The following is a 26421-nucleotide window of genomic DNA, read 5'->3' as shown; positions in this document are numbered from 1 at the left end:
GAGAGAATGGAATTTTGAAATAGCTGTGATGGAGAGTAGTGAGAACTTTGACCAGGGGAAGCAGCAGATAGATTTGCCAGGTTGTTAAGGGATTGACTTAAATTGGAGATAGTAGAGGTCCTAGTGGTCCGAGGCCTGGTTATTACTTCTGTGGAGGAATACATTCTGAGTTGCAGATTGCTTAAAAAGGAAATTTTGGAGCATAATCATAGCTTGGGTTACTACGAGTAACATGGGAAAAGGTGTGCTTTTTAGCAAGACTATATATATATATGATTATATATGAATGTATGTTTTTATATTCTTGCTTTTCTCCCAATATACAAAAAAGTACCATTTTGTACTTTGCTTTTTATGTATTATATTTTGAAGATTGTTCTCTGTCACTATAGAGGGTTTTTTTTTTTTTCCTTCCATTTTTTTGGTACTGTGCATTGAACCTAGGGATGCTTTGCCACTGAGCTACATCCCCAGCTCTTTTTTGAAGCAGGGTCTCACTAAGTTGCTGAGGCTGGCCTCGAACTTTTGATCCTCCTGTGTGAGCCTGCTGAGTTGCTGGTATTACAGGTATGTGCCACTGTGCCCAGCTATATAGAGATCTTTTGTGACTCCATAGTATTATATTATGTGAATATCTTTCAGTGTGTTCATCCAGTATAATGATGTATGGATCCCATTTTGTTTTTCCTAATGGCTATCAAATTATCTCAACATTACTGATTAAAATGGCTAATTCAAATTGATTTGAGATGACACGTTTATCATGTATTTTGTTTCAGTAAAATACATGGGTCTGTTTCTGAACTCACTTTTTTTTAAAAGTCTTTTTAGTTGTAGACGGATACAATACCTTTTATTTTATTTATTTTTACGTGGTGCTGAGGATTGAACTCGCTGTCTTGCCACATGTCGTAGGTGAGCGCGATATCACTGAGCTGCCATCCCAGCCCTGAACTTACTTTTTTTAGTCTCTTTATTCCTGTGCGGATCAGTATCCCAGCACTAGAGTTCTAAAGAGTTCTAAATTTTTTTCAGTATCTCCTAGGACAGCTTCCACTTTGGTCTGCTCATATTGCTTTTTACTTCCTTAAGTTTTCCTAACTTTAGTCTTTCTTTTTTTTTATTCTTCAGACATTTTTTTTTTTAATTTGAATAGCTCCAGAGGGAAAACATCTGTTGCTATTTTTATTGGGATCATATTAAATTTATAAGTTGCTTAAAGAGACCTCGTAACTTCATAATGTTGAGTTTGTATCCAAGAATGAGAAATCTTTTCATTGCCCAAGTCTATTTTTAAGTCTTTCAAAAGAGTTTTTAAGGCCCTTTTTAGCTAGATTTTGCCTAGGTACTTTGAAGTCTTTTCAATTGTATTTTAACTTTTTATATATTCACATTTATATTTTGTATATAACTGCTGCTGATATCAGTTTTATAATCCTGCCAATTTATTCTCAGTCGTTTTTTTCATTTTTTTCTAGATACCCAATTACATCATGTACAAATATACATAGTTTCACACATTTTCCAGTTCTTACGTATTTGCTTAGTTTCAATTTCTAGGTACCCCATTAGATATGTATAGTGTATTTTAACTTTGTTCCTCAGTTCTTTATATGCTATTCATCAGTTTTTAAAATACTCTAGTTGACTTACAAATAGCTTCTTTTTAAGATTGATATTTCTTTTTTTTAACTTTTACTTATTTATTATTTATTTATATGCAGCGCTGAGAATTGAACCCAGTGCCTCACACATGCTAGGCAAGCACTTTTGCCACTGAGCTACAACCCCAGCCCAACTTGGAAATAACTATTAAAATAGATCATATGTGTGTCTTGCCCTAAGCCATACTCTTGGTAAATTCTTTTTTTTTTTTTTTTTTTTTTTTTAATATGTGGTACTGAGGAATGAACCCAGGGCCTCGCACGTGCTAGGTGAGTGCTCTACTGCTGAGCCACAACCCCCTCCCTCTGGGTAAATTCTTAATTGACAGAATCATATTTGTGGAATGTTTGAAGTCTGTCTTGCTATATACTGCCTCTCACCTTTGGTGTTAAATAGAAAATTACAATTACTTACTTTTTTGGTTTTATATCTATTTGAGGCCTTTGTGTGTGTGTAGTTGTGCTAAAGAATTACAATATGCACCTTCATTTTATTATATTCTTCAAATTAATACTAATCAAATTCTGGTGAAATATAAATTTTGCTCCAGGAAGCTTTATTTACTTCCCTTTCCTGTATGAAATTATCGTTGGAAGTATTGAGCTTTATAAGTTATAACCCTAACAATGCTGTTCTATGAAATCATCTACTTTTAAGTCAGTTTTAAAAGGCCAGTGAGGAAATATATAGCCTTATGTTTATTTATCTTAATATAAAAGATTGATATTATTTATATTCATCAACAGGAGTCCTTTATTTCTTGTAAAGTAGGCTTGCCAGCAGCAAATTCAGTCGTTTATCTGCAAATGCTTTGTTCTTTTTTTTTGAAGAATAGTTTTGTTGTGTATGAAGTTTTCGTTGACAGTTTTTTTTTCCTTTCAGTACATTGAATGTTATCTTAATTCCTTCAGTGTTTCCAGTGAGAATTTATTAATCTGTAATCCCCTTTTTCCTAGGATGTGGTAAGTCAGTTTTCTTTTGCTGCTTTTAAGGTGTGATTTTTCTTAATCCAGGGGTGCTTAACCACTGAGCCACATCCTCAGCCCTTTTAAAATTTTTTATCTTGAGACAGGGTCTCACAAAGTTGCTTAGGGTCTTGATAAATTCCTGAGGCTGGCTTTGAACTCCTGCCTCAGCCTCCTGGGCCGCTGGGATTACAGGTGTGTGCCATGGCCCAGTTTCTCCATGGAAATCTTTAGTAAAAGGTGAAAGATGTATGCGATTTGAAGAAAAACCAGAATATTCAAGGTGTGCTGTTTGTTTTTGCCTTTCAATAATATGACTATTTTTTTCATCTTTCATACATTTGATTCAAGTGAGTTATGCACTTCCATTTTTACCCCAAATACAAATTGCAGAATCACATCAGTTACACATTCACAATGTTTACATAATGCCATATTAGTGACTGTTGTATTCTGCTGTCTTTCCTATCCCCTACTATCCCCCCTCCCCTCCCCTCCCATCTTCCCTCTCTACCTCATTTGTTGTTGTTCAGTTCTCTCCCTCCCCCCCCCCCCCGCCCCTTCCCCTCACTACCTCATATATGTGATTTCGTATAACGATGAAGGTTTCCTTCCGTTTCCATGCAGTTTCCCTTCTCTCTCCCTTTCCCTCCCATCACTCATCTCAGTTTAATGTTAATCTTTTCCTCATGCTCTTTCCCCCTGCTCAGTTCTTAGTTGCTCTCCTTAAATCAAAGAAGACATTTGGCATTTGTTTTTTAAGGATTGGCTAACTTCACTTAGCATAATCTGCTTTAATGCCATCCATTTCCCTGCAAATTCCATGATTTTGTCATTTTTTAGTGCTGCATAATACTCCATTGTGTATAGATGCCACATTTTTTTTATCCATTCATCTATTGAAGGGCATCTAGGTTGGTTCCACAGTCTAGCTATTGTGAATTGTGCTGCTATGGTCATTGATGTGGCAGTATCCCTATAGTATGCTCTTTTAAGGTCCTCAGGGAATAGTCCGAGGAGGGTGATAGCTGGGTCAAATGGTGGTTCCATTCCCAGCTTTCCCAGGAATCTCCATACTGCTTTCCATATTGGCCGCACCAATTTGCTGTCCCACCAGCAATGTACAAGTGTACCCTTTTCCCCACATCCTCGCTAGCACTTATTGTTGTTTGACTTCCTAATGGCTGCCAATCTTACTGGAGTGAGATGGTATCTTAGGGTGGTTTTGATTTGCATTTCTCTGACTGCTAGAGATGGTGAGCATTTTTTCATGTACTTATTGATTGATTGTATGTCCTCTTCTGAGAAGTGTCTGTTCAGGTCCTTGGCCCTTTTGTTGATTGGGTTATTTGTTATCTTATTGTTTAATTTTTTGAGTTCTTTGTATATTCTGGAAATTAGGGCTCTATCTGAAGTGTGAGGAGTAAAGATTTGTTCCCAGGATGTAGGCTCCCTATTTACTTCTCTTATTGTTTCTCTTGCTGAGAAAAAACTTTTTAGTTTAAGTAAGTCCCATTTGTTTATTCTTGTTATTAACTCTTGGGCTGTGGGCGTCCTATTAAGGAATTTGGAGCCTGACCCCACAATATGTAGATCAGAGCCAACTTTTTCTTCTATCAGGTGCAGGGTCTCCGATTTGATATCAAGCTCTTTGATCCATTTTGAGTTAACTTTTGTGCATGGCGAGAGAAAGGGATTCAGTTTCATTTTGTTGCATATGGATTTCCAGTTTTCCCAGCACCATTTGTTGAAGATGCTATCCTTCCTCCATTGCATGTTTTTAGCCCCTTTATCAAATATTAGAAAGTTGTAATTTTGTGGATTGGTTTCTGTGTCCTCTATTCTGTACCATTGATCCACCTGCCTGTTTTGGTACCAGCACCACGCTATTTTTGTTACTATTGCTTTGTAGTACAATTTGAACTCTGGTATCGCTATACCTCCAGATTCACACTTAATAATATGACTATTGTGTGTTTAGGTGAGGCTCTCTTTGCGCCTCCCTCCTTTGGAATTTGTTAAACATTTGGATCTTAGATGAATGTATTCCCATCAAATGTGGGAATTTTTCACCTGTTATTTTTTCTGCTTCCTCATCTCCCTGTGAGATTCCTGATACTCTTACTCTGGGAGGTTTGAAGGTGTCTATGGTCTCTTCTTTTTTCTTTGTTATTCAAATTAAATTTTGATTTCAGGTCTGTTGTTGAACTCCTATAGTGAAATTTTCATCTCACTATACTGTTCAACTATAAAACTAGCATCTCTTTATAGAATTTCTGTATTTGATGAATCATTTTTTAAAGATTGTAATTCTTTAAACATGTTTTCTTTTAGTTCTTTATCAGTTATTTGGTAAAATGTTTCTCAGTTTTGATTTGTATAAATGCTTTTTAATGTGGGGTGTGTGTGTGTGTGTGTGTGTGTGTGTGTATGTGTGTATTTATGTATTTGCTTGGAATTAGGGAGACTGATTTTAACGTGGCATTAAAATTTCAGGCAGTGTTGGATAACAAGTTCTTATTTACTCTCTGACAAGTGGATTATATTGATTGGTTGAATTGTAGTTGGTTAATAGTATCTGCATTTATTGTGATAATCACACTTGTTGATTTCCTAATTAATAGACCCTAGCGGTATAGCCATGTAAATTTGAATTTCTTGGTCATGCGTAGCATTTCTTAGTTTACAGTGAATCTTTTAGTTGTATTTTCTGTAATTGAAATAGAAAAGGCCTTTGTCATATTATCACTGGTTTAATATCATAAGTCCAGTGTGTCACTAGATTCCTTTTGGTCTTAACTTCTTAGAAGTTATGTGTTTGCCTCAGTAATTCAGATGGAGGTTTTTTTTTTTTTGTATCATGGATTGAACCCAGGTGCCACATCCCGCCCCTCCTTTAATATTTTATTTAGAGACAGGGTCTCATTAAGTTGCTTAGAGCCTAGCTAAGTTGCTGAAGCTGGTTTTGAATTTGCAATCCACCTGCCTCAGCCTCCCAAGTGACTGAGATTACAGGCGTGTCCACCTCACGTGTGACTCAGTTGGAGGTAATTTAATGCAGGCATTTAATGTTATTACCTTCAATGTGAAACACTATTAAACAAAAAAATTTAAGCGTGAAAGTTAAAAAAAAAAAAGTTATGTGTTTGTAAGATCAAAAACCTCTCAAAGTAGCCTAAGTAACAGTAGATACAGGTAGGTATATCTTGTAGAAACAAGGTTTAGTCCAACCATATAGGTATGCTTTAGTTATTAGGGTGGGTGTGTTGTGTGTCTCTCTGCTTCACATTGTATAATCCCTTGTTTTTATTGTGAAAATATTTCTGCTTAGCTTTATTTAAACTCTTGCATTTGTATAAAATGACTTGTAATTTCTGTATACACAATTATAGCTACAGTGCCTCCATAACTGACCCAGTGCGCCAAGTTCAGGTTCTTTTTTTTTTTTTTTTTTTAATTTGTTTTTTTAAGTGAGACAGAGATAATTTTAAAAAAAAAATATTTATTTTTTAGTTTTCGGTGGACACAACATCTTTATTTTATTTTTATGTAGTGCCGAGGATCAAACCCAGTGCCCCACGCATGCCAGGCAAGCGCGCTGCCCCTTGAGCCACATCCCCAGCCCCAAGTTCAGGTTCTTGAGTAAGACTTTTAATTTGCCCATTCTAGTCCAGTTAGATGTGTCAGGCACAGTCACCTCAATCTGTAGATGGGGCATCATTAGCACTGCTTTTTGGATTGGGTTTGGTAGTAAACCCCATGTTTTGGTAATGTTATTTTCTTTTGTTGGGGAAAGTCTGTTTAGGAAGACGGTTTCAGAACACTGATTATATTAGAATTCAACTCTATGGAAATATTATGTGGAAGATACAGTGTTGTGTTTTAGTGGTTTCATTTTGAAATATTTTGTATGTGAAAACTGTATCTGTTCTTGGTACATATTACTGGTAGTTGAGAACTATATATTTGTAAAAGGTTAATTTAGAAGTTACACACTGGTTTGTAGGTATATTTTGTTTGATCTATGTAGTGGTAAAACTTGTTGAACTATTTCAAAGATAGGACATTTTATACAAATTTTATTCTCTTGGAAAATTAAAAGATGTGGCAAGAGTATGCACATTTTATACATGGCAGCGGGTTTTTTGGTTTTTGAACCCCCAGAGGGAGTTAAAGCCACATCCTCAGTCCTTTATTTATTTTTCATTTTGAGACAAGGTCTTGCTAAGTTGCTGAAGCTGGCTTTGAGTTTGTGATCCTCAGCCTCTTGAGCTGTTGGGATTACAGGCATGCACCACTGTGACATGCCAGTAGTTGTTTTGAACTGAGTTGTTTTTCTGCATTTGGTAGGGAGGACATTCTCATTTGTAGTAGTCTATACCTGGGCTCTTTATTCAGTCATGTTTGTTCTTGTTACATTCTAAGTATTTGAGTTTGCAGTCTCCCACTGCCTATTCCATTGTAGTTGTATGTATTTGTCATTATTTAAAAATTACTGTTTGCCAGGAGTTGCTTTATATGTACTCTTTATGCAAAGAAAACTAATCTTGGAAATTTAATTACATAGTATGTGGCAGAGTGGGGGTTGATTTGAATTTTCAGGTGTTATTCATAGTTTGGGCTCTTAAGCTCTGTTCTTTATTACCTCCCAGTTCTATTTTAATTTGTCCTTAGCTATTTTCATTGGAAGTTTTTTAGTGCTTCTGATATTTTGCCTTTATCACTGTTATTCATACTGTGTTAATTATTACCTTATATGTCTGAACAACCATGGTCTTTTCCAATCTTCTTTAGTCTATAAAGTCTAAACTAAAATTAACTATTTCTTTAATTTATAAAGTCTGAAGTAAAATTAACTATAACCATTTCTACTGCTATCATTTCTTATCTACTTAAAAATGGAAACATTTTATACACACACACATAATTTGATAATGTAATTCTTATTTTTGCACTGATCTTTTGCACCAGGATTTTAAAAAAAACTGATTTACATAGAATTGTAATCTGCAAGCTGTTAAAGGCATACCAGTGTTCCAAGGTCAAGAAAGTCGAGAATGTTTGGGAAATACTGAACTTACCTGATATACCACCCCCCCCATTTTTCCATGTTGCAAATATTTTTATAACACATTAGGGAAAATCTTAGTTAGGTGGGTGGTGCATGCCTGTAATCCCAGTGGCTCAGGAGGCTCAGGCAGGATTGTATGTTCCAAGCCAGCCATAGCAATTTAGCAAGACCCTGTCTCTAAATATAAAATGGGCTGGGGATGTGGCTCAGGGTTAAACATTCCTGAGTTCAATCTCTGGTACCATACCATAATAAACCAAACACACACATCTGAATATATCTCTCATATGACATTTATATAATATGTATTTATTTTATTAAAATTGTGAGTTCCTTCTTAACAGAAGACTAGGCACTTAAGAGTAGATCAGTGGTGAGACCTCATTTCATTGTTTGCAGCTATAGGGGAGCCAGTAAAAATATCTTCCCCATTCAGGTTGGGCCTTTTGAGGGGGAAATGGAAATCAGGCATTTGGAATCCAAGTAAGTATCTGTATTATCACTGAGAAAAATCAGTTGATTCTTGCTTATATGTGAAACCACATTGGGTTTCCTATAATCTCTGCTCCCCAAATTTTGACCTTGATCCTGCCCATTGAGGGAAGTATTATGTCTGCAGAATATGTCCCCTGGGTCATTCCCTTGTTATTGTGTCATTCGTTTTTTTCTTCTGGGCTCCTTACTTTTGAATAGCATGCTATATGAAAAAGGGAGTTTAGTTTTGAACAACCTTAATGTTATCTGCCCTGAAGATTGGCCATTTGTCTGAGGCTTTGACCCTAGAAACTTTAAACAGATTGGTATAGAACTCTGCAGACTGGTGCTCCATTGCAAAGTGTCTGCCTTCTGGGATTTAATGGTTATTAAGAGGTGACTGGTAAAAGGCAAGTGGTTTTTCTTTTCTTTTCTTTTTTAAATAAATTGGTCTCCAGGAGTTTTTTCCTGTCTCGCTTTCCAGTTTTATTCGATATCTCTGAGCTGCACATGGTATAACTTTCAAATGTGCCTGTTTATAGGTTTTTCTGGCATCCCAGTACATCAGCACAGCATATTGGGGTCTTAATGGCATACTCTGTTCTGCATGCTTTGTTGTGTTTTGGATCTATAAACCTAGTAAAGTCATGTTTTTCTGTATTCTTTGTAGGTGGAAATGACCTATTCCTTCTTGGGATGTCTCTGTTCTTCTCCTTATATTTTAAAATATATGGACTAATATCTGATCATAATCTTGGACTTGTAGTGCCCCAAACTATTTATTTTGTGATCGTCTTAGGACTGAGTTATTAGTTATACAGTGCATGGGGGATACCCTCAAGGTCCTATGGATCTTAGTGCAGCTGCTGATGCTTCATCAACCAGCTGATTGGCTAGTGGTCCTTCCTTAGGGTGACTCTGAATGTTGAGCACTAGTGGACTGAGGCTATGAAGGTATCCCCTCCATTAGTGGTTGTGGAATTTCAAATCCATTTAAGGTAGAAACGATTATTAGCTTCCAGGAGCAAGAGGTGGGAACCATCCCTGAATACATTATCAATTCTTTATCCTCTCAAGTATGGTTTCATATTTTTGAATCAAATAATAGCTTGATATTGCCAGTTAATCACTAGTCTTCCCCACATATTTTAATTACCATTTTAAAGTAGCGACTTTCTCTGCTTGATAGATGGGTATAAGATTTTTGCTGGGCACAAACAAGTGTTGTGAATACATAACTATTCTGCCTAGACTACAAGCTTCTGTAATTGCTTCATAGAGAGTAGCAGTTTGAAATCCTCTGGGCTGTCTGGTTGTTATTGATGCACTCCTATAAAATCATATTCACTGATAAATCGGGCAGATTGTCAGCATGACTAGATCTGGGTATTCAGTTGCCCAGTCTCGTACCACATTTTAAGTACTGTCCAGTAACTGACAAGTTCATCTCTATTGCTGCGTACCCAGCAGTCCTAGACCACAGGTTTCCTCTCTCTTTCATGTATTTAGGTCAGTTCAATAGCTATAATACTGAATGTCCTTTAAGGTGCCATTATTATTTAAAAGTGCACTCAAATTACAAAGATACTAAACCTTAGAAATAATATTTTTAGAAGTTGATAAAATATATATTATTAAGGTTAGCACAAGACAGGTGAAAAAATAAAAGAACTCCTCAGCACTTGGCAAGATTATCTTATGTAAAGTTCCCCTGCCAGCTGGTAGTCTGTATTGTAATGTCAAAAACCTTGCAAGCCTATGTCACGACCAATTCACTTGACTCTCCCATTCTGTTGCATTCTCTCTTTCCCATGTGTTATTGCCATCTGATCAGTCATACTTTTTTTTTTTTTTTTTTTTGGTCATTTTTGTTTAACCTCTCTTTTTAAAACCCTTCTCATTTAATTCTTGATTATGCTTTTATGATATGGATTTTAGCAGAAGGTCACAAAATAATAGACTTTCTGTTGCTTATTTTTGGCTTTTGTTGGCTTTATTTATTTATTTATTTTTTAAACTGGGAATTGAACTCAGGGAACTACTACTGAGCTACATCTTCAGCCTTTTTTATTTTTTATTTTGAGACAGGGCCTCAGTCTTCCAGGTCTCTGGGATTATAGGTGTATGCTACTATGCCTGGCTTCACTTATCTTTGGAATATTCCTGATAAGTCCCAGAGCCTTGCTGTAGAATTGTCCTTCATCTGCTTTCCAACATGAATTTTCCAGAACCATTCACTAAGTATAAATCTCTTAAGTTTATTAATAAAAACTCAATTTTGCTAACATCTGTGGGTTACTGATAGCCCTAGATCAGTTGAGACTAATGTTTATTTAGTCCTCTGTTATCAAATGTAAACTTCTAAATTTTGTTCATCTGGGACTTTCAGGCTATGGATCCTTCCACACCATTCTTCATGAGGTGTACTTTCTTTGTAGAACTGTAACTCTAGGAACTCCATTTGTGTATCCAGGTCAGTTAGAGCCACATATCTATAATTCTAGTACTTCTAGTTTCATGTAGAATCTATTCTGTAATTCTGCTTTCATGTAGAATCTATTTCCAGTCTTCCTACAGCTTTAATTTCCATGTGTTTTACTTAATCTCTATTATTAGTTTTAGTAACCACTTGCAAAATTGCTGGTATTAATTTGATCAGATCATTTACATTTACCAAGTCTAAAAGGATTCTCTCAAATCTAGTTTTCCCCATCTACCTCACATTTAAATTAACCTCTAAAAAATCCCCCAAACTTATAATTTTGTTTTTCTCTTAGGGTTCCCTTAAATTCTCATTTTCCCAAAGCCCTCCTCATTCTTAAGAATGATAGCTTCCTCAGTCTACTTTAAGTAGACTTGTATCAATAATTAATTACTTGTATTAAGTAAGTCTTGTATCAATAATGATTCATGGGCCATAATTGACCACTCTGACCTTACAAAGTACCAGGACTGATTATTTTAATTTTTAGTTGTAGATAGACACAGTATCTTCATTTTATTTATCTATTTATCTGTTTATTTAATGTATGTATGTATGTATGTATGTGGTGCCCCAGTCATGTGAGGCAAGTGCTCTACCACTGAACCATAACCCCAGCTCCCAGGACTGATTTTTAAAAGTGCCAGATACAGCTGGGTATGGTGGTGCACACCTGTAATTCCAGTATCTCAGGAGGCTGAGGCAGGAGGATTGTATTGTAAGTTCAAGACCAGCCTCCAAAATTTAGCAAGACCCTGTTTCAAGGTTTAAAAAAAAAAAAAAAAAAAAAAGATCTCGAAATGTAACTCACTGGTAACCTACCGCCCCTATTCAATCCCTAGCATCCCCCCCCCCCCCCATACAAGTGCCAGATATGAGGGTCCAGGCCTCCTCAATCCCGGTTAGATCCTAATTCTGACTGTCCACTCTTCTGTAATTCAGTTGACATGTTCTTCTCTCCTACCAAAATTATTTGTTATCCACTTCTGAGGGGGCTTAACTAGAACCATTGAAGTTTCCACTTTCTTATGAGAACTGAGAATCTTAAATTGATAGCTGTGAACTCTACTGGCACAGTTCTTGGCTTTATAATTTGAACAACCCCTATTTCTTGCTCTTGAAGAGTACCCTGGTGTGATGCCTGATTGACCAGTATTCCCTGATGCTTGGATGTTGCACTTAAATTCTCTAAGGGCCAAGATAATATTTTTACTGTTACCCAGAACTTTAGGCATATAATTGTCCTTTCCACTCATGGGTTTATGCATGTCTTTTTCTGATGTATTCCAAAATTAACTTTGTGTTTTTATCTTATAGCAACAAATAAATGATGTTTTAATTCTCCTTGAGACCTAATTGGCTAGATTGTTTTTCCTGATTTCCTGAACTTTCTCACATACTACTAATTAAATACTAGTCTGAGGTTAACTTCCAGGTTTCCTGGAACTTGTGATCAGTAAGAGTCGTACACAGCTCAGTAAAGCATGGATTATATTTCTAAGTCTTTGATCAAAGTTGTTTTATCTGTATGTAAGGATATATGGTGAAAAGACAAAAGACCATGGTAACTTTAGATTAATAATATGTATTCTGTTTTTTCAGTATTTTGTTGTAGAAAGATAATGAAAGGTAAAAGACAATAAAAAATGACTTTGGCTAAAAGTATTTCTGACTCTTAATTAAAGGCAAATTTTGTTTTCCTTTTTTAAAAAATAGGGTTACACATCATTTTGGAATGACTGTATATCATCTGGATTACGTGGCTGTATGTTAATTGAATTAGCATTGAGAGGAAGGTTACAACTAGAGGCTTGTGGAATGAGACGTAAAAGTCTTTTAACAAGAAAGGTAAGAGGATTGCTAACATCCTTTTATTGAATTTGTTCTGCTTAAAACAAAGAATGTTTCTACTACTAGCTTTCAGAAATTGAAGTGATTTAAATGTTATTTTTATTGGATTGCATTCCTTATCCTTTTTGTATTCTTGGTTTCCTGATTCTTTCATATATAATGAATAATATAATTCATTATTAGGATCAATGACCACTGCTATTTATATATGTAGATATATGCCCAAGTTTATTTGCTGCTTCTAAAAGCTATGATTTTCAAAGACTTGACATAACTTTAAGAAGTTCAAAAAGGTTTCTGTGCAAGTTACCCTATTGATCTTTTGTTTTTAAATTTTCTTTTTTAGTTGTAGATGGAAGTAGTACTTTTGTTTTGTTTATTTATTTTTATGTGGTGCTGAGGATCCAACCCAGTGCCTCACACGTGCAAGGCAAGCACTCTACTGCCGAGCCACAACCCCAGCCCTGGCTGTTGATCTTTTTAGTAGACCTTGAGGGCTTTTCAGATATCAGTCTTCACTGTGAAGGTTTGAGTAGTTATTTCTGTGGTGTGGTTCAGTAGAGGTCATATTGGCCTCTACAATGAAAACTACAGAACACTAAAGAAAGAAATTAAAAAAGACCTTAGAAGATGGAAAGGTTTCTTTCCCATGGTCTTGGATAGGCAAAATTAATATTGTCAAAATAACCATACTACCCAGAGCACTATACAGATTCAGTGTGATTCCATTTAAAATCCCAACATTATTCCTTATAGAAATAGAAAAAGCAATCATGAAATTAATTTGGAAGAATAGCCAAAGCAGTCCTCAACAAGAAGAGTGAAGTGAGAGGCACCACAATACCAGACCTCAAAGCTATAGTAACAAAAATGGCATGGTATTGGCACAAAAATAGATATGTAGACCAATGGTACAGAATAGAAAACAGAGACAAACCCACTTAAATACAGTTATCTCATACTAGACAAAGGTGCCAAAAACATACATTGGAGAAGAGAGAACCTCTTCAACAAATGGTGCTGGGACAACTGGAAATCCTTACGCAGCAAAATGAAAATAAACCCGTCTCTCATCGTGCACAAAACTCAAAGTGGATCAAAGACCTAGGACCTAGAGGAAAAAGTAAGGCCCAAATCTTCATCATATCAGATTAGGTCCCAACTTCCTTAACAAGACTCCTAAAGCGCAAGAAATGAAATCAAGAATTAATAAATAGGATGGATTCAAACTAAAAAGCTTCTTCTCAGCAAAAGAAAGAAACAAAGAGGTGAACAAAGAGCCTACATTTTGGGAGAAAATTTTTGCCACACACACGTTAGATAGAGAACTAACATCCAGGATATATAAAGAACTCAAAAAACGTAACACCAAAAAACCCCAAACAACCTGATCAGTAAATGGGCTAAGGAGCTGAACAGACACTTTTCAGAAGAAGATATACACTTGATCAACAAATATATGAAAAATGTTCAACATCTCTAGTAATTAGAGAAATGCAAATCAAAACTACTCTTAATATTTCATCTCACGCCAGTCAGAATGGCAGCTATCAAGAATACAGACAATAATAAACGTTGGCAAGGATGTGGGGAAAGGCACACTGGTGAGACTGCAAATTGGTGCAACCAATCTGGAAAGCAGTATGGAGATTCCTTAGAAAACTTGGAATGGAACTACCATTTGACCCAGCTATTCCCCTCCTTGGTCTACACCCAAAGGACTTAAAATTAGCATACTATAGTAATGTAGCTACATCAATGTTCATAGCAGCTTAATTCACAATAGCTAAACTGTGAAACCAAACTAGAAGCCCTTCAGTGGATGAATGGATAAACAAATGATGACACACACACACACACACACAGTGCAATGTTACTCAGCATTAAAAAAGAATAAAATTATGGCATTTGAAGGTAAATGGATGGAGTTGGAGAATATCATGCTAAGCAAAGTAAGCCAATCCCAAAACACCAAAGGCCGAAAGTTCTCTCTGATAAGTGGAGGCTGATCCATAATGGGGAGGGGAGAGATGGGAAAAATGGAGGAACTTTGGGCAAAGGGGAGGGAAAATAGGGAGGATACACGGGGGCAGGAAAGATGGTGGGATAAGGTGGACATCATTACCCTAGGTAACATGTATGAGTGCACATATGGTGTGACGCTTCAGTGTGTAAGACCATAGAAATGGAAAGTTGTGCTGCAATTATGTACAATGAATCAAAATGCATTCTGCTGTCATATATACCTAATTAAATCAAATAAATAAAAAAAAATAGATTTATTCCCTTACAGTTCTGGAGGCCAGAGGTCTGAAATCTAGGTGTGCTGTGTTTTCTTTGAAGGCTCTAAGGAAGAATCTTTTCCTTGCTTTTTCCATCTTCTGGTTGCTCCAGTTGTTCTTTTTTTTTTTTTAATATTTATTTTTTTTTAGTTTTAGATGGACATAATATCTTTATTTTATTTTTATGAGATGCTGAGGATCGAACCCAGTGCCTCACACATGCCAGGCGAGCGTGCTACCACTTGAGCCACATCCCGAGAGAGCCTTCCAGTTGTTCTTTAGTGTCTGTCTATATCTACTTCTGTTCTGTTTTTAGTTTTTTCTTTCCCCAGAGGGCAGTGCTGGGGATTTAATAAAATTTTTATTCTACTAGTGGTGGCAGTTTAAAAAAAGTCTTTCTCATCCTTAAAATTATTTTTCCTATTTGAATCTTAATCTTTTATTGTGGAAGAAGCTCAGAGGAGCCAATCTTACTTGATTTTTGCCTCCAGTTCATTAGTCAACTTAATGATGTTCAGATTTCTTTCTCTGAAGTGAAATGTCACCTTTATTGTATATGAGATTATTTCAAATAATTGAGACTGTTTTTTGGTGGGTGAGTGGGTAGGGGTACTGAGGATTGAACTCAGTGGCACTCGACCATGAGCTACATCCCCAGCCCTATTTTGTATTTTATTTAGAGGCAGGGTTTCGCTCAGTTGCTTACTTAGCCCCTGCTTTTGCTGAGGCTGCTTTGAACTTGTGATCTTCCTGCCTTAGCCCCCTGAGCTGTTGGGATTACAGGCGTGTGTGTGCCATAGCACCTAGCAAGATTGGTTTTTGAATTAATAATGTTTTATAAATGAATTTCTGGATCAAATAGCCCAAGGTTCAATAAGTGGAATTGTATTAAGAATGAATTATTCTAGCATTTAGCCTTACTAGTTATTGCATAGTAGCTTCATTTTCATTTGTTTGTACCTAATCTGGTTAGGTTAAATACAGAATTTCCTTAACACAGAATTAATTTAAACTTTGAACTTTGATACTGCATGAAATGAACACTTTGAGCTTGGTGAATTACTTGCACAGTTGTTGATTTTTTTTTTTTTTTTTTTTTAATTTAAAGAGTTTATGTCAGAAAACAGTCTTAATGCTTGTGTTTTAGGTGATCTGTAAGTCTGATGCACCAACAGGGGATGTTCTTCTGGATGAAGCTCTAAAGCATGTTAAGGAGACTCAACCTCCAGAAACAGTCCAGAACTGGATTGAATTACTTAGTGGTAAGCCACTGTAGAAAAATAAAAAAATGAATTTTATTTAAAAGTATTTATAAATTTTTTTTTTTTTTTTAGAATTTTTTAAAAATATTTATTTTTTAGTTCTCGGCGGACACAACATCTTTGTTTGTATGTGGTGCTGAGGATCGAACCCGGGCCGCACGCACGCCAGGCGAGCGCGCTACCGCTTGAGCCACATCCCCAGCCCATAAAATTTTAAATTCTTTTGAAAGGAGCCCATAAAAAATAGCAGAATCTTGTTTAGTCACTGAGACAGATTTGAAGGTTATTTATCACTAAGAGGGGAAAAAAGTGTTTTTTTTTCCCCAGTTTCATCTTATGATGTATGTATGTATGTATACAAATATATGTATTTTTGGTGGTGCTGGGGATTGAACCTAGGCCTTGTGCATGTGAGGCAAGCACTATACTAACTGAGCTATATCCCTAGTCCCTGAGCATTTATTGATGAGATGTAATATTCTTTCTTTCAGCTCCCATCATTCTTTATCAGAATTGTAGTCCACTTCTTATTCTGTGTAGGCTGGGTTAAACTGTGGAGATATCTTCAGATGCTCTGCCCATAAGTCATTTCTTGATCTTACATCATACATACTAATAGTACATTGGGTTTAATAGCATATCTTTGACTGCCACATGTCCTTTGACAGTATATGCATTGGCAGAGGAAATTAGTATAAATTAGTATGTCACATAAGGGTCTTGGGTTGACATTTAAGATGACTATCTACTTGTATTTACCTAACATTTTATGAGTGACTTTTATTTAATAACTGAACTTGGTTCTTAACTTGAGCAGCTGTTACACTCTTCCCACTTGATTGGACATTGAAAAGATGTGAAGTCTTCTAAGCTTTTCTCAAAAGTATTTAAATACATTTAAGATTTAATTTAAGTAAATGTATGTTTCCCATCTAGTGAATGTACCAAAATATTGCTTGCTGATTAAAATTTCTTTTCTTTAGGTGAAATATAAATAATGTAATATTTACCATTTTAATCATTTATAAGGGTATAGTTCTGAGGCCAGCTTTCTGATTTTTAAAATTTTAAAAATGTTTAGTTGCTTTAAGATAGTATATGGTATCAAATACCAGTTGCTTCAACAATACAGACATAGGTGCTATGAAACTTTTTTAAAAGAGATACTCAAAAACGATTGAAAGAATCTTAAAGTCCACTTGGAACAATTGTATATATCTAAATAATTTGATAACAGATTAGAGTTTAACAGTATGGTTCTTTGAAAGTTCGGTAGCTCAGAAAAGAGAAATCCTTGAGATCTTTAGTAGTTGAAGGAAGATGTAGACATTGGATTAGACTTTTTTTAAAGAGTAAGAAAGAGACACAGAAGGAAGTGTATCTGTTTAGAGGGATTAGAGGTAGTGGTAAAATTGGTGAATCTGTCCTTACATGCTGGGTCTGTGTTTGTTCCAAAGATTATATGCTGTTGCATTGTTAACAGAAATGTGTGATCATTTGTAAAGAAGAGAGAATGATTAACACAGGTTTATTGGTGGTTATTACAACCAGCAGTAGAGATGGTACACAGGAGGCTTTTAATGTAGAAATAAAGAAGGCAATTAGAGAATATTTTCATTAAGAAACAAAAAGGTTTATTTACCTGGGATGGATGGTATATCTAGGGACTCATTTTTTATTATATAATGTTAAAACTATTGATAACATTTTAAACATTTAAACATCTCTTAAAATTAATAAAAAATGTGCAAGACAGACTTTAAAAGTTTTTAATAAAACTACTGTTTTTAAAAATAAAATTAGTCATGAACTGAAATTAATTTGTACGCATGTATGAGTAGGGGATAAACCCAACAATTATGTATAATTCTAAACTCTAGTAAAATAAAATTTCTGGCTTCTGAAACCTTAAGTAGTTGATCAGTTTGGTCACAATATATGTAGTTGATCAGTTTGGTCATAAGGTGTCACTAGACTGCCACATGTATGAGGGAAGCTGCTTATAGTTTAATATGATGTCCAGGCAGTTAGGAGTTCTTTGCAGAGAAATTATTTAATATGTCATTCTCTTTTGGTATGATTTTTGGGTGGTGAATATTATCTCTTAAGAACTTTTTTTCTCACACTTTCCTTTAAAAAATGAACTACAAATAAATTCTATATATATTAAATTTGCATGTATAATTTACCAAGTCTTTCCATACATACACACACACACTCTGTATGTATACATATACAGTGATTTAGGGACTGGATTACAGTAATATCTTTTAATGTAGTAATTCAAACACTACTCATTCATCAAGCATTTATTACAAAAATTTAAAAAGATTTTTAATATTCTTAAACTGAAGTAACTAAATCTTTAGTAGCTGGCATAGATCAAACCTTATATTTTCATTAATCCATCTATACTCCTCTCATCCCAATTTATACTGGTGTCTTAATTATGCCTAACTTGGGGGTGACTTTATCCTTTGCACTTGGCTTAATTTGTTTTTTGTTTTTAAAAATAAAAGGTAGAAATTTCAGGATACCAAGATACTCATTTATTTCATTATACCTTTTTTCTTGTGTATCACAAGAAATATAGCACTTGAGATATTCCCTTATGGTTTCAACCTTCTGCTTATGAAATTTATTTTTTATATCTGAGGAGATCTAAAAAACCTTTTGAAGTTTTTATATCTGAGGAGATCTGAATAACTCACTTTTTCTTGAGTGAGCACACATGGTTTGCCCTCTTTCAGGGAATTGCTACAAAAGAAGATGATGACTTGGTCCCTTTTTATTACTTCCTCTGAGGCAGAAATGGTTGCCCATGAGAAGGTCCTATCATAAATGGAACACCTTATTGAAGGTGGGTCTGTGTATAGACTCTTCTCAATTTTAGTTGCAACAGTGAACAATTAAGGTAGCATACTTAATTAAGAAATTTTTCACAGGAACTTTGTAAGCATTACATGTTCCGTTGGTTGTAATATATAAGATATAATTAAGGATATGGTGAGAGCAGATATTCGTATGACTTTAGTACAATAAGCAGTGGTCATAAACTGTTAATCCTATCTGTTTCCCTTGAGAAAGAAAACAAACCATTGTGTAGCAGCATTAGAAGAGTATTCTTTTTAATGCTTGCAAAGAGAAATTTAACTGGGTTTCCAGAATTACATACTTCTCTATTTCCTGTTGTTTGGGAATAGATGACCAAGATGTTTTGTGGGGCATAAAATTCCTTCCTGTTTGACTTACTAAGTTAAAGTTGTTCTGCTACACTTTGGTTTGATGACAACATAAACATATTAAAGCAATAATACCTAATTAGCTAGAATTGCCAGGGGATAGTAGTGTTTTTTTTTTTTTTTTTTTTGGTAATTTACATATTAACTGCATGGTTAATTAATTTAGAATTGAACTATAGTTTTTTAAACAGACTAATGTAAATTTGGCTAATATTTTATGTTGTATTAGTTTAAATTTCTAAAAATCAATTAATAGAACCCATCCTACTCTAATCGTTGCCATAGGAAACAAAAAATAAAGCCCATACTGTCTGGTGAAAGATGCAGCAGACAGGCAATTTTTGGGAGACAGTGGACTGGCACAATAAAAAATTGGATATCCCATACCTTTGAAAGAAGATGTGTACCTCCTCTAGGACTTATAGCCCGCTTATAATCACCGGCTATGTATTTTGTTGTTTCTTTGGTCCATAGTCCAGGCTGCTGTTCTCTGGAAATCCAGATTCTCTAGAAATTCAGATTTCTAGATTTAGCTTGGCCTTTCTTTTCTAACTTTCTTAGAAATACCCCTTAATATTAAACCCAAGTCATTTCTCATTTGTTTGGGAACTTTGTTCATGTCATTCATAGGGCCCTCTTTCCATTTTATTCTATCCACTAACATGAATGTGTCTTCAATTTGATTTTAAATTCTTTCAGGGTAAAAAATATGTCTTAATGTTTATACTCTTGGTACCTACTGTATGCTGAGAACATTGTGAATACTATAATTTTTTTCATCCAGGATGTTGATTTTGCACATTAGTAAATAATACTTAACAATTATTGAGAGCTGTGTATCAGGCTCTATTCTGAGAATTTGATGTCTCATTTAATTCTCATAATATCCCTTTGAGCTTGATACAATGTTATCCTTACTTTACAGATGAAGAAATGGAGGAGAGAGGTTGAGCCTTGCACAGGCTACACAGCTGGGTGTTTGCCTAAGTAGGGGTTTAAACTGAACCAGTCTGGCTATAGAGCCTGTTCTTAATCTTGTTTTGTTATACTGCCTCATCAGCAGTTACTAATTTCTTGACATTGAATGTAGTTATGAGCTTGTTTGACACCAGAAGTTGAAATAAGAATCATGTTTATTACTCAATGTTCTTGTTTAATACTGTAAGGTTGTTAAATCTAATATGGCTCCAAATATATTTCAGTGCTTTTTCTTTTTGAAAGTACCAAAGACATTGAATGTAGCAGTTGTTTTTCTTTTGTGGAAATTGATTTGCCAGGACTACTTTTTGTTTGTTTGCTGTCTTTAAATCCATGGAGTGACTTTAATTATTAGTGAGTTAGGTACGTGTGTGTGTGTGTGTGTGTGTGTGTGTGTGTGTTTTCTCCTGGCACTGGGGATTGAAACCAGGGAACACTTTATGACTAAACTACATTCTTGGCCCTTTTTATTTTTTATTTTGAGACAGAGACTTGCAGATTTGCTGGGGCTGGCCTTGGATTTGTAATTCTCCTGCTTATTTAGACTCCTGAGTAGTTGGGATTATAGGGTTGTGCAGTTGTGCCTAGATGTCATATAATATTTGACAGTTTTGAATTCCCTGCTTTTTCAAAGTAAATCCAAAATTGACATTTCTGTATCATTCCTTAAGAGGAAACAAGCCTTTAAAAGAAAAAAAAAATTTGTGTGCATATTTTCCTTTAAATTAGATACTTACAGTAGCTGTTTTAAGTTTTTTTGTCTGCTAATTCCATTACCGCTGTCATTTCTGGGTGATGTCCGATTTGGTTTACTATTTATTTTTTTTCTCCCTTAGTGTTAGATCATATTTTCTTGCTTCTTTGCAAATCTAATGATTTTTGTGTTTAACTGAATGGCAGACATTGTGAATGTTAGATTGTTGAGTGCTGTTTTTTGAAGAGTGTTGAATTTTGTTTTGGAGTAAATAGTTAAACTACTTGTGGATCATCTTATTTTTATTTTATTTTTTTGGTATCAGGGATTGAACCCAGGGATGCTTAACTGCTGAGCAGATACCCAGTCTGTTTCATTTTTTAATTTTGATACAGGGTCTCACTGAGTTGCTTATTAGGGCCTTGCTAATTTGCTGAGGCTGGGTTTGAACTTGGATCCTCTTTCCTCAGCCTCCCAAAACTCTGGGATTACGGGCACCCACCACTGTGCCTGGCTTGGATCAGCTTATTTTAGAGCCGATCTTGGGTGGTCTGATCTAGTTTAACCCTACTACTAAAGTGTCATCCTTCTGTGGTCTCTTCTGCACATCCTACGTGTTCATTGAGGTCTTTTCACCTAAAGTTTTTCCGATCTTTATGTAAACTCTTGGAATTATTCAGCTAAAACTTTCTGGTATTTCTTTGTCTAACCTTGCCCAATTTCTTACCTTAACATGTGTGGCTTAGTTTTTAGTCAGAGACTCAAGGGTATACCACGCAGGGTTCTAGACTTCCTTTCTGTGCATAGAGCTTGCTTCAGTACTCTGCCTTGCACATTCCAGCTTCCTTGGCTTCTCTGACCTCTGATCTCAGACCAGAGAGACTATTCTGCTCTATTGTCTTGTGTGTGCCTCCAGGTAGTAAGTTTGGACATCATAGGGGTTGCTTAGATTTCCTCCAGATTTCTATTTATGGTGAAGCAAGTCTAGGATTGGATGATTACTCTGTCATAAGCCTGTATAAACTAGTATTCAATAATATAGTAACATACTTGTCCATGGCTAACTGAACAGTTTAAGACCACTAGAACTTTCTGTGATGATGAAAATATTTTATTTCATGCCATCTAGTCAGTAACCAAGGGCTGCACATAGCTATTTGTACTTGAAATGTGACTTGTGCAACTGAGGAACTGTGTTATTTACTTTTAAATTTAGTTTTTTCGGGTATTTATTGGTCTATTGTGAGCAGACCAGTCCTAATTTTGGAAAGTATTATAGTATTTTTTTTTCAAATTACAAAAATAGTTAATATTTGAGACATTTGGAAAATAATGAAAAATACGAAGAAAAATTGTCACACAGAATCCAAAAGATAACCAAGGTTAATATTTTGTTATATTTCTTTCAATCTAATGTAAAGAAAAAAACTTGTAGTGAAAAATATTTGCTTTTATTTAAAATATTTATCTTGGAAGTATGCACAAGATTAAAATTGTGAAATTTGTTGTCCTCTTAGAATTAGCTTTATGTTATTTGTCATCAAAGCAAGCCTGCACAGGAAAGCCTTTAGACTATGTGTTTGGCACTTCCAGGAATATCATGGAAACATCATTTTTTTTGTTCATTTGTTGTAGGCTGGTGTTTTGTAGAGAAAGTTTGTATTTTGCTGTTGGTAAGTTTTGGCAATAGCTGGAGTGAACTAGAAATATAATTTGAGTTCATTTTCCCATTAGACTAAGGGTGACTATGGTTTGAAGACTATTTTCTGATTAGATTTTTGTGTGAATACCGTGCCTGAGAATGTGTCAGGTGCCTAAAATTCAAAGGTCTAGCCTCAGATGCTTCATGGTCTTATTGGGGAGCAAAATATTGTTGAGTTTTTTTATTTCTTGGGGGAAAAATTAAATTTTACTGCTCATTCTATTACTATGAAACTTTGCAAAAATAGCAAGTAATACTCATCATTTCATTTCTAACTTCCAAAATCTTTTGTTTAGGTGAGACATGGAATCCATTAAAATTGCATTATCAATTAAGAAACGTGAGGGAACGATTAGCTAAAAACCTGGTGGAAAAGGGTGTACTGACGACAGAGAAACAGAACTTCCTACTTTTTGACATGACGACACATCCTCTCACCAATAACAACATTAAGCAGCGCCTCATCAAGAAGGTACAAGAAGCTGTTCTTGACAAATGGGTGAATGACCCTCATCGCATGGACAAGCGCTTGCTGGCTCTCATTTACTTAGCCCATGCCTCGGATGTCCTGGAGAATGCCTTTGCACCTCTTCTGGACGAGCAGTATGACTTAGCTACCAAGAGAGTGCGGCAGCTTCTTGACTTAGACCCCGAGGTAGAATGTCTGAAGGCCAACACCAACGAGGTTCTGTGGGCAGTGGTGGCGGCATTCACCAAGTAACTCTGTCGGAATGAAATGTTTCCTTTCTCTCATGTAAACCAGTAGTTTTTCTTCTATTGACTTCTGGTTTTCTGCAGTTTGTACTTTCCCACACTATAATTGGCTTTTGTTTTATAAAATGGTGGGTGGCTTTTTCTTTTTGTATGTATGCAGGATTCTGCTGGTACGAGAGGCCTTCCTCTTTCTGTTTTTAACAAATTTACTGCCATATTGGCATTCCATTCCCCGTTGCCATTCTCACTGTTACCTGTTTTGGGTTTCTGATGTACTTTGTCTTCAAAGTACTTCCAGTCACCTCACGTGCACAATTTCTGGATTACCTCAACTTGAGTTTTCCCACATGTGCACGTCCATCTATATCATTCTGCCTACAATTCAGACAGAAGTCACAACAAGGCCTTCAACTCACCAAAGGTAAATATCTGTATCTATTAGGACATTTTATACATAGACCTCAGTTGAGATGTATACTTAGCAAAATTATTTTTAAATTGAGACAGCACAGTAAATACTTAATATAAAATGCCCCTTGGATTTTTGCTTCCCATGTAAATCTATTGTATTATTACACTTGTTATAATTTTAACTATTAAATCATAAAGGTCCATTTGTTTCACAAAGCCAGTTTGGGATGAGCTGCATTCCAGTTAAGCTGTATATAGTTTGAATTATATATAAATTACTCCTTCTTCTGGCCACCCTGCCTCCATCTTAGTATTTTGCAAGATTTGATTAGTTGTACACCTGGTGCCCCTTACTAGCTTCAGTCATTGTTATTTGATGGCAAAATAGACCTCTCATCATTGAAAGAGAGAAAAAATGTGTATCTGATTGGTGCTGGGATTTTTTTGAGCTCTGCCGTTCATGGTACTCTTTGCCTTTGCATCTGTTTTTGGATTTTTTTTTTTTTTTTTTGGAGGGGGTGTGTCTTAACTGTCCTTATGATTTCTGTAGGGAAGAGGCTTGTGACCAGTACTAATCTTGAGTACAGTTTTTTTCTGTCAACAAGTAAATTAATGTCTGCTCCGAAATGTCACTTAACTACTTACACTTCCTTGGGGGAAAAAAAAAATCAAATGTCAGTCCTAGCAGATGTTGCATGTAAATTGGTAGCAAGTAATGACTACAACTCAGATGATTAAGAATTTTGTAACAGAAAGCTCTGCTGTTTTAATTTTTTATATACAATTATGATAATTAGCACATTGTAAGACTAGAAACCTTTGCTTTTAAAGTTTATTTTTACTATTTCTTTATCACTGTTTATCATACCACCATTGTTTCATAATGTAAATACTATACATTGAACAAATTAAATGTCAATTTTTTATTACTATAGTTCATGTTAATAGTGGGGCTTTCAGGTGTTTAGGAATTTCTTTGGTTAACATTCATTGCAAAAGTACTAGATGGTGTATAACTCTAGAGTTGAATTTTAAGGGATTCCCTAATATGTATACTATCTTTTTATCTGAAATAATAAATAAACTATGATCTTGAAAGTGCCTGAATCAGAGCAAGCATGTCATTTGTATTTTGTGTTTTGGGTTTGCTTTTATTTTTAAAAAAAATATTTATTTTTTTTAGTTGTAGTTGGACACAATACCTTTATTTTATGTATTTTTATGTGGTGCTGAGGATTGAACCCAGGGCCTCACACATACTAGGCGAGCGCTCTACCGCTGAACCACAACCCCAGCCCCTTGAATTTGCTTTTAAATGAAGTTTTACCTAGTATAGAATTGTCAGATTTCAATGCAAGACTTGGAAAACTTTTTCTTAAATATTCACATATATATTTTAGGCTTTTTTTTTTTTTTTTTTTTTTTTTTTTTTTGAGAGAGAGAGAATTTTTTTTTTTTTTTTAGTATTTTTCAGTTATCAGCGGACACAACATCTTTGTTTGTATGTGGTGCTGAGGATCGAACCTGGGCTGCACGCATGCCAGGCCAGCGCTGCGCTACCACTTGAGCCATATCCCCAGTCCCTACTTTAGGCTTTTAGAGCCACATATTTTGTTTGTTACAGCTACTCCTCACTTTGTTGAATGAAAGCTGTCATTGACATTATAAATAAGAGACTAGGCTGTGTTGGAATAAAACTTCACAGAAACAATCAGGGCCTACAGTTTGCCAGCCCCTGTACTAATGCATGAAAAAAGACACATTTTTCTGTCCATTCAAATAACCTCCTTGACTGGGTGTGGTGTTGCCTGTCTATAATCCCAGCTACTCAGGAAGCTGAGGATGTTCCTGAGTTTGAAGACTGCCTAAGCATTTAGTGAGGGACCGTGTCTCAAAAGCAGAAACCTCCTTTTTCCCCCAAAAGTGATATTACTGTAGTTACATGTATGAAAGTTTGTTTCCCCATAAAATTGATATTGGAAACATACCAGTATGCTGAAGTTTCTTACCAGGTGAAAAATTAATCTTTTTCCATTGAAAGATTTTAGAAGCAAAGTTATTGGGATTTCTAACATAGTTCAGCAGCAGCATTGATATTCTCAAGCAAGGGAAAAGGGGCTTGACCTGTACGTCTGTTAGTGTTTGTTAGTAATTGTTTCAAAACAGTGCACACTCATACTTAACCATTGCCTGTGTGTTTCTCCAGTTCAGTCTGTTTCTAGAGCCAGAGGATAGGAAAAGTAGTAAAATTGCATGGAGCAGGTGTTATCTAGAACTGTCTTCTATAAAAGGTATTGCTTGTAGTCTCTTACAGTGGGAAAGATGTGTGTCTATGGAAATAGTTATTCCATGTGATAGGAGCAGTATTTCATAGGTTATTGTCATATTGGTTAAATACTGTCAGAACGCAGAATCAGGCAGTGTATTTTTATAGTAAAATGTAAATATTGTGCAAAAAATTAGTAGTTGTTTTTTCCTTTTGACTTATTTATAACATTGTTTAATTGATGAGTGTTCCTGAAAATAACCTTATCTAGTGTAGTACTTTTAACAGAAGTTTACTAAACACATGGTTTGTGCTAGTGAAGTATTTTATATTTCATTTTGATCTCCCCAGACTCTAGTTAC

General features: G+C 35.3%; 1 protein-coding gene and 1 pseudogene across 1 annotated transcript in view; one reads left to right on the top strand and one right to left on the bottom strand.

Moving 5' to 3' along the window:
- Golph3 (golgi phosphoprotein 3) overlaps positions 1–24900 on the top strand; it is a 35567-nt gene extending 10667 nt beyond the window's left edge. The window contains exons 2-4 of the mRNA XM_076857339.2: positions 12374–12505; positions 15938–16052; positions 22965–24900. Of these exons, the coding sequence (XP_076713454.1) occupies positions 12374–12505; positions 15938–16052; positions 22965–23389 (672 nt within the window). The 3' untranslated portion in view covers positions 23390–24900. The remainder of the gene's footprint in view (positions 1–12373; positions 12506–15937; positions 16053–22964) is intronic.
- On the bottom strand, positions 2844–2897 carry LOC143400610 (U5 spliceosomal RNA; annotated as a pseudogene).
- Positions 24901–26421: the final 1521 nt, after the last annotated feature.

The sequence above is a fragment of the Callospermophilus lateralis genome, chromosome 5 (assembly GCF_048772815.1).
Source record: "Callospermophilus lateralis isolate mCalLat2 chromosome 5, mCalLat2.hap1, whole genome shotgun sequence".
Taxonomy (NCBI): domain Eukaryota; kingdom Metazoa; phylum Chordata; class Mammalia; order Rodentia; family Sciuridae; genus Callospermophilus; species Callospermophilus lateralis.
The sequence above is the reverse complement of the archived record's forward strand: the minus strand, read 5'-3'. Positions and strand labels throughout refer to the sequence as shown.